This window comes from Hylobates moloch, unplaced genomic scaffold (genome assembly GCF_009828535.3).
Source record: "Hylobates moloch isolate HMO894 unplaced genomic scaffold, HMol_V3 SCAFFOLD_13, whole genome shotgun sequence".
In the NCBI taxonomy this organism is placed as follows: domain Eukaryota; kingdom Metazoa; phylum Chordata; class Mammalia; order Primates; family Hylobatidae; genus Hylobates; species Hylobates moloch.
In genome coordinates this window covers 57,918,927-57,932,655 of record NW_026652288.1, presented here as the reverse complement: position 1 = coordinate 57,932,655, position 13,729 = coordinate 57,918,927, and the positions used below count along the sequence as shown (strand labels likewise).

At 36.6% G+C, this 13,729-nt stretch overlaps 1 protein-coding gene across 1 annotated transcript in view; it reads left to right on the top strand.

Moving 5' to 3' along the window:
• ADAMTS20 (ADAM metallopeptidase with thrombospondin type 1 motif 20) overlaps positions 1-13,729 on the top strand; it is a 200,847-nt gene that overhangs the window by 86,210 nt on the left and 100,908 nt on the right. The window contains exons 12-14 of the mRNA XM_032173750.1: positions 7,260-7,405; positions 8,612-8,793; positions 8,897-9,033. Of these exons, the coding sequence (XP_032029641.1) occupies positions 7,260-7,405; positions 8,612-8,793; positions 8,897-9,033 (465 nt within the window). The remainder of the gene's footprint in view (positions 1-7,259; positions 7,406-8,611; positions 8,794-8,896; positions 9,034-13,729) is intronic.

Below are 13,729 nucleotides of genomic sequence, written 5' to 3'. Positions count from 1 at the left end.
GTTCAGTTGTGGCTGGGCACAGTGACTCATGCCTGTAATCCCAGCACTTTGGGAGACCGAGGCAGGGGCAGGCGGACCACCTGAGGTCAAGAGTTCAAGACCAGCCAGGCCAACAAGGTGAAACCCCGTCTCTACTAAAAATACAAAAATTAGCCAGGCTTAGTGGCAGGCGCCTGTAATCCCAGCTACTCAGGAGACTGATTCAGTATAATCGCTTGAACCTGGGAGGCGGAGGTTGCAGTGAGCCGAGATTGCGCCTTTGCACTACTGGGGGACAAGAGTGAGACTTCATCTCAAAAAAAAAAATATATATATATATATATATATATAAAAATAAAATTCAGTTGTGCCTCTATCTAGACAACTCTCCTTCCTTCCAGAGAAAACTCCTATTCTGATTTTTATTTCCAGAGATTTTTTTTTTTCTGGTTCTTGTAAGTAGAACTATGCAGCGTCCTCTTTTTTGAAGGAGTGGAATGGGACAGGCATCTTTTTGTTCAACATAATATTTTTAAGCTTCATCCATATTATTGTGTGCATTAGCAGTTCATTCCTTTATGCCACAGTATAATTCAGCTATACAGATGTACTGTAATTTATCAATTCTCCTGTCAATAGTTATTTGAATCATTTCTGGTGTTTGGTTATTATGAGTAAAGCTGCCATGAACATCCCTGTACAAGTCTTCTTGTAGACATACGTTTGTGTTTCTCTTGGCATAGAACTGCTGGATTATAGGGTAAGTGTATGTTTAACATCATAAGACAGTGACAAACAATTTTCTGAAGTATGTGCACCATTTTAGACTCCCCCCAGCAATGGAGGAAAGTTCCAATTACCCTGTATTTCTTGCCGACTTTTGATACTGTTAGTCTTTTAAAAAAATTTGGCCATTCTCCTAGGTATAAAATGGAATCTCATTGTGGTTTTAACTTGTATTTCCATGATTATTATCAATCTTATGCATTTTTTTCATGTGCTTATTAGCCATTTGAATATTTTCCCAATGAGATGGTAAGATAGGCATGGATTTATTGAGATTCAAGGTAAATGTGATGAGATGCTAAGATTTACTTTACAATCAATGCAGATTGAAAGCAAAGGTGGTATTTGGGGTAGCATCATGTGGATTATAATAGGTATACGTTATCTTTTTAAAATTAATAAACCACATTGAACCCCTATATATTTAGCTGTATTCAGTAATAAATAAACCTTTTATTGAAGGGACATTTGAAACAAATATTCTATAATTTTGCCTTAACATTCTTCTTTATTCTGTTTATCTTGTGACTATCTAATGAGTCTGTGTGCTGAACACTTTTGGTAGTAAATCAATTTGTGTGAAGCCATGGTGAACCCTTCTGATAATGAGTTAATTTTACTATATGGTGAATACTATAACATTATAACTTTCATGCTCTAGTCTCTCAAATTATTTTTTAAAAAGAGTAAGGATTACTTAAATTTTTTGTTCAAGATGCTAACAAAATGCACATACACATAGTACATTACGATTTTTTTTTCACTTCTAATATGGCTTTCTTATACTGAATGACTTTTTCTAATGGAGAACACAAAGCATTTTTACTGCTATAAGCTTGGCTGTAGGATTCATTCAATCAGCAAAGATTTATCAAGGGCCTATTATGTCAAGCACTATTTTAGGTACACTATTTCTCATTTTCTTCTGTTGCTGTAGGATACATGAGTTAACAAAACAGACAATGTTACTGGGGGTCCTTGCTCCCAGAGCTCCCAAGATGGTGGCAGGCCACTTCCAAAATGGCAGCAGGCCACTTCCAAGATGGTGGCAAGCCTCCTTTTCTCTGACCTGGGGTTCTTGGCCTTACGGATTCCAAGGAATGGAATCTTTGGCCATGCGGTGAGTGTTATGGCTCTGTTAGAAGCTGTGGGTCATGGAAGAGAACCATGGAACCCAGTGACTAGTGTTCAGCCTGATTAGGATGAACCTGGGCACTTAGCCGTGCAGGAACAATGGCAAGCCTTTAGCCCTATCAGGAGTGGCAATGGGCGTCTTGCTGGATCAGGAGCACAGCAGACACCCTGTTGGATCCAGAGGGATGGAAGTCAGTGGCAGGTCTGCGATGGCAGCAAACAGCAGTGGTAGACAGCAAGTGAAAGCTCAGCTCGAGCCCTAACAAACATGGACAAGAAGAGTGCAGCTGCGAGATTTAATAGAGTGAAAACAGAGCTCCCATACAAAGGGAGGGGACCCAAAGAGGGTAGCCATTGCAGGCTCGAATGTCTGGGTTTATATCCGAATCATTGTCCCTCCTGCTGTGCTCTCAGGTGATACATGATTGGCTATTTTTTTACCTCCTGTTTTTGCCTAATTAGCATTTTAGTGAGCTCTCTTTACTACCTGATTGGTTGGGTGTGAGCTAAGTTGCAAGCCCTGTATTTAAAGGTGGATGCAGTTACCTTCCCAGCTAGGCTTAGGGATTCTTAGTCAGCCTAGGTAGTCCAGCTAGTCCTGTCTCTCAACAAGATCTCTGCCCTCATGTAGCTCAAGTTCTAAAGGGAGACTAGAATATTACAAATAATTAATATAATAGTACCATCAAACTGATTGATTGGTGCCATGGACCAGCAAAATAGAGCAGGAAGCTGATTAGAAGTTTTATGGTAGGAGAGGGTAGATTGCAATTTAAAATATGATGGTCAGGACAGACATTATATGAAGTTACCAAATTAGCTGTCTTAAAGGAGATGAGAGGGTTAGCTATGAGGATATCTGGGGTAAATGAGTTCCCGACAAAGGGAACAGCTGAGCTCCTAAGTCTGGAGTATGCCTGGAGTGTTCAAAGAAGAGCAAGGAGGACATTTTAGATGGAGTGAAGTGAAGAGAGAAAGAGACTAATAAGGAGTAACTGAAGGAAGATTTCGTAGGGCATTGCGGGTGTGAAAGAAAAATATCTTGGGACCCTTCAAGCTGGGAACGTCTCAGGACAAACCTGCTTCCTATTCTATTCAAGTCATCACTTTGCTCACAGAGATAGATGGATATTCTGATTGCCTCCTTTGGAAATATTTATCAGAAACTCAGAAGAATGCAACCATCTGTCTCTCACCTACCTGTGACCTAGAAGTCCCCAGTGGGGGATGGGGAGGGGCTTGCTTTGAGCTGTCTCCACCTTTCTGGAGAGAACTAATGTACTTCTTACGTATTGACTGATGTCTCATGTCTCCCTAAAATGTATAAAAACAAGCTGTGCCCCGACCACCTTTGTCACATGTCATCAGGACTTCCTGAGGCTATGTCATGGGCATGCCCTCAACCTTGGCAAAATAAACTTTCTAAATTAACTGAGACCTGTCTTAAATTTTTGGGGTTCACACAGGCCATTGTGAGAACTGCATATTTACTCAAAGTAAAATAATGAAGGATTTGAATGGATTCATACCTGATTTGACTTAGTTTAAAAAGAGATCATTCTGGCAACTGTGATAAGGCTAAACTGTCGGGGACAAGAGTGGAAACAGACATCTACTTAGCTATTTCAGTGACAGAAGTAAGGGGTGCTAGTGCTCAAACCAGAGTGGTAGTAGTGAGATAATGAAAGGTCAATTTTTGATATATTTTAAAAGGAACTAGAACATTTATTCTAGCTAATGTATCAGATGTGGAGTGTTCAAAGAGGAAGAAGAGAAATGATGACTAGCCTTTTGGCTGAACAACTTAAATCAACTCGGTAAAAGTAGGTTTTGGTTTGGGAAGGCAGGAATTCAGTTTTGGATACGCTGTGCTTGAAATGTTTATTAGACATTCCAGTAAATAGTCATAAGTAAGTAAACATATATATGAGTCTGGAGTTTAGGAGAGAGATCTGGACTAGAAGTAACTGTTAATAGTAAAGAATTAAAAAACCAAGATATGAGCCTAGAGAGACATTCCAACATTAAGTTGTCACAGAGAAGAAGAGAATTTAAGAGAGAGATCTGACTAGAAGTGACTGTTAACAGAAAAGAATAAAAAAACTAGATGTGAGCCAGGAGAAACATTCCAACACTAAGTTGTCACAAAGGAAAAAAAAAACAGAAGAAAATGAGAACAATTAGTTTTGAAGAAAGGAAGAAAACCAAGTGTGTAGAGCTCTGGAAATGAAGAGGAAAAAAATATGTCAAAGAAGAAGAGTGATTAATTGTGCACACATTGCTGATAAGTCAAGGAAGACAGAGAATGAGAACTGGCTATTGGTGTCCTACACGTTGTTAAATATAGTGAACCCCAAGTTTCTCTTCAAAGAATCAGTATGTCAGTATGTTCAGCTCTCTTATTCTTTGATTCTCCATTTTAAAGTTCAACTTCCTGGTTCTTTTTGCCTCCTTGCCTCTAGTTTCAGTAAACAACTTTCCTGCCATTCCTAATCAGTAGTTCATATCTGTTCCCCTGGTCACCTGCTCTGACCTAAGTCATCATTAGTTACCTGTTCCTAACCATCCTTCCCACCAGACTACTCACCCTGCCACTCTGGCTTGTACTCCTGCTCTTTTTAAAATAGCCAATCAGAATTAACTTAGACTATGTGGTCCAACCCTAGCCAGTACGGAATGACACAGCAGTAGGGGCTGTCTGTGTCAGGAGTAAGAACTCCTGCCCCTGCCCTGTCCAGGTGTGCTCTCGCCATTGTTCCATCTGTGAGGAGCACCCTTTTTGCAGAAAGGAAAAATTGCCTTGCTGAGAAACTTAAATTTATCTTCGAGTGCTATTTCTTTGTAGCACCGGGGAATGAGCATTTTGCATTTCTAACAATTTGAGCAGATTCATGGAGAAATAGGATATAAAAACCTGGCTGGGGTGGGGTTGTGAGAGAATAGACAGGGAGTTAAAGAATGAACATGGCCGACTCTTTCAAGGAGAAGCAGGGCAGTAGCTGGTAAGGGCAGTGAGATCTAAGAAAGGTTTTGTTGTTGCTATTGTTTTCTTAAAGTGAGAGAAATAAGAGCAGTGTTTGTATGTTAATGAGAATAATCTAGGGAACTACTTTGCGAATTATCTGTAGTAATAATCTAGGGAACTACTTTGCAAATTATCTGTAGTAAAAGATTGTCTGTTCTTTTTTAAAATTTCTGATTATTTAGAAACATACTTTTGTACAAAGTAATAAAAATTATTGACTAGGAAAATGAAATGGGAAAAAGACATTCAAAATATAAGCCACATTTTTCTATGGGAAACAGTATGGCCATTCCTCACAAAATTATTAATCGAATTATCATATGATCCAGCTATTCTACTTCTGGATATATACCCAAAGAACTGAAAGCAAGATTTCAAAGAGATATTTGTACACTCATGCTCATAGCAGCATTATTCACAATATCTAAAGGTGAAAGCAGGAGTTTGAGACCATCCTGGCCAACATGGTGAAACCCTGTCTCTACTAAAAATACAAAAATTAGCTGGGTGTGGTGGCGTGCGCCTGTAGTCCCAGCTACTCAGGAGGCTGAGGTAGGAGAATCACAAGAACGTGGGAGGCAGAGGTTGCAGTAAGCTGTGTTCACGCCACTGCACTCTAGCCTGGGTGAGAGAGCGAGACTCCATCTCAAAAAAAAAAAAAAAAAAAAAAAGATGAAAGCAACCCAGTGTCCATTGATGGATGAAAGGATAAATAAAATGTGGTAAATGCATATGTTATGGTTTGAATGTTTGCCCCCTCTCAAACTCATGTTGAAATTTAATTGCCAATGTAACAGTATTGGGAGATGGGGCCTGTTTGATAAGACTAGGGCATAATGCCTCTTCCCTCATGGGTGGGTTTAATGCCTTATAAAAGGGCCTTCAGGATTGAGCTGTCTCGGTCCTTCTGCATTGTGCTCTGTGAGGATCCAGCATTCTCTCCCTACAGAGGATGCAGTGTGCAAGGTGCTATCTTGGAAGAAGAGAATGGCCTCATCAGACACCAAACCTGCCAGTACCTTGACCTTAGATTTCCCAGATCTCAGACCTGTGGGAAATGAATTTCTGTTATTTATAAATTATTCAATCTTGGGTATTCTCATATAGCAGCACAAAATGGACTAAGACAACATACAATGGAATATTATTCATTTTTAATAAGAAAATTCTGACACATGGATGAAGCTTGGGCATATTATGCTAAGTGAAATAAGCCAGTCACATGAAGACTAGTACTATATGATTCCAATTATATGAAGTATCTGGAGTAGTCAAATTCATAGAAACAGAAAGTAGAATGGTGGTTACCAGGAGGTAGCAGGGAGGACAAAATGGGAGTTGTCACTTAATGGGTATAGGGCTTCAGTTTTGCAAGATGGAAAAGTTCTGGAGATTGGTTGCACAACAGTGAATATACCTAACACTATTGAACTATATACTTAAATATGGCTAAGATGGTAAATTTTATGTTATGCATGTTTTGCCACAATTAAAAATAAACATAAGCCAATTTTTAAATTATTTACTTAGACATAAAATTTCCCCGTAAAAATCTTACAAAAATTTCTAAATGCTTACTCTCAAGTTGTGTTATCTTCTCTCAGTCTGGTAACTAATTCATAGACTGGCATGAGTGCATGGTCATACTTTGATTCGCTATCACTGAAACGATGATGTACAAGAGATGAAAGAATTGCTGGAGTGATGTTTGGTGTAGTGAGAAGGGATGGGATTAAGTGCACAAGTGGAGGGATTGACTTTGTCTGAGATAGTGAATTTTGCATGTGTGCTAACAGGTAGCAAGGCTGAATGTGAGTGCAGATGCTGTTGAATGGGTAGAACAGGTGGTGAGAGACTGTGGGTAGATTCTTCTGTAAGTTTCCATTTTCCTGATGAAAGTAAAGAAACAAGGTTGTCATTTGAGACTTCGGATAGAATAAAGTGGAACGCTTTTTATAAGAGTGGAAGAGTGTATAGATACTTTGAGTAAAAAAATGGAAGGATGGAAATATACCATATTAACCTAGTATTTGGTTTCTTCTATTCAAAAAATACCCCCCATATTCCATTTTACTATTTAATTTTTCCTTCCTCCCCAATGACACTCTAAATCTTAAAGCCAACAGAAATATTATACTCCTTTTGTATTCCACAGATCTTACTCAGTAGGTAGGAAATATTCATAAAATCGTTTCAAATGTAATCTGAATTAATAACAGCTAGCTTCAAATTGTTTAGTTTGTTCTTCTATTGATCTTTATGCTGCTATTATAATTTTTGTGATGTTCTAATTAGAGACATGCATCATTTCTTTTTGTGCTTATTATTTTTATAGCATTGCCGTCGTGGGCTATGTGTAAACAAAGAAATGGAAACACGTCCTGTAAATGGTGAATGGGGACCATGGGAACCTTACAGTTCTTGTTCAAGAACATGTGGAGGCGGAATAGAAAGCGCAACCAGGCACTGTAATCATCCTGAGTATGTCTTTTTTATGTCACTATAAATTAAGATTATCTCGAGGCACCAGAAAGTAAACATCAGTTTCACTCACTCCTAAAACTGGAGGTCAGTCCGTAAGTTTCTGAGATTCAGAAAACTTCTGGAACACTTTAAGCCATATTGATTTATATTTTGGTAGATTCAGACATTAAAAAAAAACCTTAAATAGATTAAATTTTATAATCTGAACTGAGATCCATTTTCATTTTTTTTGTTTTTTAATTTAGTATAAATTTTGAGACATACTTATGAATGACAGTTATATAATGGCATTTTCACATTTACTGTATGCCTAATGAAACGTCCTGGCTACTTTCACTTATGTTTCGGATCTTCTGGATAGCATGTATAGTTTGGTTACCAACTTTTTACTGTTTTATGCAATGTGACATGTGATATTTTCTTTTCTCTGCTTCTTGTGTTATAGATGCATCATTGTCTTTAGCTGAATAAGTACTAAAGCATATCTCCCCCTCATCAAACTATTTAAAAGGGCTTAGATATTGCATTAAGATTTTAAATTAATGTTTCTGTTGTATATATGATATATAAATTGGTAAGCAATATGATACTCTTTACTTAAAGTATCATTAATAAGCATTTTTAATGCAGAAATGTGACTTACTCTGAATAAAATCTTGGTTCATTTAAATTTTAGGATAAATTATACTGGAAGTCTTTATATTCCAAAAATTCTGAAAAAAATTTTATTTTCCAACATAAGTCAAAATAGCGTGGATATAGATTGATACCATAAAACTCCTTGAATTCAGTGATAAATAAGATATACATGACAAAGATGTGTATATATTTCCTTTTTATTTAACATGGCATCTGCCTTTGTTATTGTCTTTGGCTCACTATATGTCTTTTCTTCTTTCCAGAAAATGAGCAAACCCTTTTTTGGAAGTTTAAGAACAAAATTCTATTGTTGGTTTCTTGCTAGTTAACCTAGTCAAGAATACGATATCATTTCTGCCCTCCAGTCTCACTGTCCACGCTAAGGTGGATATTTTTGTGGTTCATTGTCCATAGAATTGCTTAAAACTCATGTTACATACTTCTGTTAAAAAGCGTTAGTGGGACTTCACTGGTTTTCTCCCTAGAAAAGAATGGAACTTTTAGAAGTAAGTGGCACAAATAATGTTGTACTGATGTGCTTTAAAATGTAATGAATTTGACCAGGCCAAGAAACGGAGGAAATTACTGTGTGGGCCGCAGGATGAAATTTCGATCATGTAGTACTGATTCATGTCCAAAAGGCACACAAGACTTTCGAGAGAAACAGTGCTCTGATTTTAATGGTAAACATTTGGACATCAGTGGCATTCCCTCTAATGTGAGGTGGCTTCCAAGATACAGTGGCAGTAAGTAGATTATGCTGTTTCTTTGATGTACATTTTTCTGAGACATAAGAACACATAGCTTTATTATTATACATGAAAAATTTGACCTTTTTCTTTTTTACAGTTGGCACAAAAGATCGTTGTAAACTCTATTGTCAGGCTGCTGGGACCAATGATTTCTACCTATTGAAGGATATGGTTGAAGATGGTACTCCTTGTGGAACTGAAACTTATGACATCTGTGTCCAAGGCCAGTGTATGGTAAGTAAACTATAAGTTTCTATTATATTTAAAGTGACTTTAAGAATAATGTTTTTTTCTATTTATATAACCAAATATTACTTTTACTATTTCAGCGTATGTTCTTATGCATTGCAACAAAGCAACGTTTGTTATCATGCTATCTATAGAAGTAAGGTTAGCCTGGTTACTGGGAATTCTCTGTCATCAAGAATGCCTTAACAAAGCATTAAGATAAATTTAATGACTTTCTGTGGTCTATTGTACTCACAATCAAAATAGGAATGAGGTCAGCTTCCTAAAAAGATAGAAAATAATAGGATACAAGGATTGTAAAGAGATTTTGCTACTTTCAATGTAAGCTTCTACAGTAACGTTTTCCTTGTCCGTTAAAACCATTGATATTCTCCCTTCCTCTTTCCAGCTCTCTGTCACTTATTTTTTATGTACATTCAACAAACATTGATTGAGTAGCTACTAGATGTCAGATACTGTTCAAGTCACTAGGATAAAAGATTGGAGCAGAGAACCCCACTCAAGATGGTCACAGATTTGTGGGGGAAATAGGCATGTAAACAATTAGAATGTAGTGTTATGGGTCATCTGCAAGGTAGCATGGAGATATTGAAAGGAGTGTCTTATTTTATGGGGAGGTGGGTAAAGGATTCAGAGAACCTTTCATTAGTGTGCATAAGACTTGTGCTAAGTATTGAAATGAGTAGGTTTTAGGAAGATGAGGAAGTATGGGAGCAGAGTTGGAGTTAGGGACTAGCAGATGGTTGTCAAATGCACTTTATTTTTCTTAACTCCTTGGAAACACATAGAAGCATTTGAAGTCAAGGGAGAGATGTGATTCGATTTGCATATTGGAATCTTCAAAATACTGGGTTTAGAAGATTGGAGGCAGGTGGTCCATTTAACAGGGTTGTAGGTCAGAGCAGATGAGATGCTGAGTTAAAGCACAAACATTGCAATGGCAGAATGGATGGCAAGTTTGAGAACTAGGATAGTGAATGTGGTCTAAAGAATATAGTAAGTGTACTTCTATGAGATCAACTTTTTTAGATTCCACATGTGAATGAGATCATATAGTATTTGTTTTTTGGTGCCTGGCTTATTTCATTTAACCCAATGTTCTCCAGGTTCATCCATGTTGTCACAAATGGCAAGGTTTCCTCTTCTTTATGGCTGAATAATATACCATTTTGTATATAACCAGATTGTTTAAATCCATGCATCCACCGATGGACACTTAGTTTGATTTCATATTTTGGCTATTGTGAATAGCACTGTGATAAACATGGGAGTGTAGATATCTCTTTGATGTACTAATTTCATTTCCTTTGGATATATATCCAGTAGTGAGGTTGCTGGATCATATGGTAGTTCTATTTTTTGTGGATGTTATGTGCTGTCACCACAAAAATGATAACTATGTGAGGTTATGCATTTGTTAATTAGCTAGATTTAACCATTCCTTAATGTATTAATATTCTTCAAAACATCATGTTGTACATGATAAAAACATGCAATGTTATCTGTCAATTTAAAAATAAAAGATAAAAAATAATTAAAAATATAAGTATAATCTTATGAACTTATTCCTTTGGTTAAAGTGGAGCTCTATAGGGCCGACTTCATCTCCCCATAAACAAATACCTATTACCTTATCTCAGTGATAAATGTTCTTCACCCAAAGAGCTAATGAGATGTTCAAAGAGAATTAAAATAATTTAAGTTGGAAACAGCTTAAATACTGAAAAGGTTATTCAGTGGCCTGAAAAAAATTGTGCTTTAAATTAGCAGCATAAAGTCATATGAAAATGCAAAAGTTATGATGAAGATTATCTGAACATATAGAGGCATACTACTTTCAGAAAATATATGCTTAAAATTTTGATTTTGAAAATGTCTGCCTTGTATATAAAAAAATTCACTAGGCTTAAGAAATTTTCTTTACTGATCACTAAATTTAGAGGGCCATTCTAAACAATGGAAAGAGTTATTGCAATGTATGCAGAGGACAGCTTCTTCATGGAGAGGAGCTGCATTTGTTTTTTTGAAATTTCTGGAACAAGCCATCTACTTGCATATTCATTCATTTATTCATTCATTTTTAAAAATAAGCACTGTTATGCTGGGTATTAGTTTTAGAGAAAATGTTACTTTTAAATATTTATTTGAAACTAGGACTATTTGCAGAGTTCTAAGGTCATGAGTTAAAATAATAACCTTGGAAGTCATCTTTTTGGAGTATTCTAATGTGTTACTTACATACTCATACTTTAGTCTCTTTGAATTACATTTCTTTTAAGAGTGGTTTTCAAATGACAGTGGGTATTGGAATCAATGCCAGTGTTACAATGCAGATTCCTAGGTTTTATTTCCAAGTATTATAATTCAGAAGATCTGGGATACTGTCTTTTTAAATACCACCCCATGTGATGTTGATGCAGGAGGTCTGTGGATGACCCTTTAATAAACTTGGCTTTTTAGACCATGTAAATGAATATGTGAAAATGTTGACATACAGCAAGATGAGTACATATTTGAAACAATTCTGTTGTACTGAATCTCCTGTTAATTGAAAGGATATTTGTGAAAAAAACTTTGTAAACTTCAAAGCACCATTCTTATAGTTGGTCATTCTTTTTTTTTAACTTTTATTTTAGGTTCAGGGGTATATATGCAAGTTTTTTTATACAGGTAAACTCGTGTAACAGGGTTTTGTTGTACAGATTATTTTATCATCCAGATACTAAGCCTAGTATCCAATAGTTACTTTTTCTGATCCTCTCGCTCCTCCCACCCTCCACCCTCAACAAGCCCCAGTGTGTGTTGTTCCCCTTTGTGCCCATGTGTTCTCATCATTTAGCTCACACTTATAAGCGAGAACGTATAATATTTGGCTTTCTGTTCCTGTGTTGGTTTGCTAAGGATGATGACCTCCAGCTCCATCCATGTTCCTGTGAAAGACATCATTTTATTCTTTTCTATGGCTGTATCGTATTCCTTTGTGTATATGTACCACATTTGCTTTATCCAGTCTACCATTAGTGGACACTTAGGTTCATTTCATGTCTTTGCTATTGTAAATAGTGCTGCAGTGAACATACACCTGCATGTGTCTTTAAGGTAAAACAACTTATATTCCTTTGGGTATATATCCAGTAATGGGATTGCTGACTTGAATGGTAATTCAGTTTTTAGCTCTTTAGGGAATCACCACACTGCTTTCCACAGTGGTTGAACCAATTTACACTCCCACCAACAGTGTATACCCGTTCTCTTTTCTGCAATCTTTCCAGCATCTTTTATTTTTTGACTTTTTAATAATAGTCATTCTAACTGATGTGAGATGCTATCTTATTTTGGTTTTGATTTGCATTTCTCTAATGATCAGTGATATTGTGCTTTTTTCATAGGCTTGTTGGCTGCATGTATGTCTTCTCTTAAAAGATGCTTGTTCATGTTCTTTGCTCACTTTTTAATGGGGCTGTTTTTTTTTTGTAAATTTATTTAAGTTCCTTATAGATGCTGGATAATAGACCTTTGTCAGATGTATAGTTTGCAGATATTTTCCCCCATTCTGTAGATTGTCTATTTACTCTGTTGATAATTTCTCTTGCTGTTCAGAAGCTCTTAAATTTAGCTAGATCTCATTTTCCAGTTTTTGCTGTTGCAATTGCTTTTGGTGTCTTCATCATGAAATCTTTGCCAGTTCTTATGTCCAGAATGGTATGGCCTAGGTTGTCTTCCAGGGTTTTTATAGTTTGGGGTTTTACATTGAAGTCTTTAATCCATCATGAGTTGATTTTTTTATATGATGCAAGGAAGGGTTCCAGTTTCAATCTTCTGCATATGGTTAGCCATTTATCCCAGCACCATTTATTGAATAGGGAGTCCTTTTTCCATTGCTTGTTTTGATCAGTTTTGTTGAAGATCAGATGGTTGCAGCTGTGTGGACTTATTTCTGGTCTCTCTATTCTGTTCCATTGGTCTGTGTGTCTGTTTTTGTACCAGTTCCATGCTGTTTGGGTTACTGTACCCCTGTAGTATAGTTTGAAGTTGGGTAGCATGACACCTTCAGCTTTGTTCTTTTTGGTTAGGATTGCTTTGGCTATTCAGGCTCTTTTTTGGTTCCGTGTGAATTTTAAAATAGTTTTTTCTAGTTCTATAAAGAACATTAATGGTAGTTTTATAGAAATGGCATTGGATGTGTACATTGCTTTGGGCAGTATGGCCATTTTAATGATATTGATTCTTCCTATCCGTAAGCATAGAATATTTTTCATTTGTTTGTGTCATCTCTATTTCTTTGAGCAGTGTTTTATAATTCTCATTGTAGAGATCTTTCACCTCACTGGTTAGCTGTATTCCTAGGTATTTTATTCTTTTGGTGGCCATTGTGAAGGGGATTGTGTTCCTTATTTGGGTCTCAAGTTTGTTAATATTGGTGTGTAGGAATGGTAGTAAGTTTTGTACATTGATTTTGTATCTTGCAAATTTGCTGAAGTTGTCTGTCAGGTTAAGGAGCTTTTGGGCCGAGACTATGGAGTTTTCTAGATATATAATCATGTCATTAGCCAGCAGGGATTGTTTGACTTCCTCTTTTTCTATTTGGATGCCCTTTCTTTTTTTCTTTTTCCTGATTGTTCTGGCCAGGACTTTCAGTAGTATGTTAAATAGGAGTGGTGAGAGAGGGCATCCTTGTCTT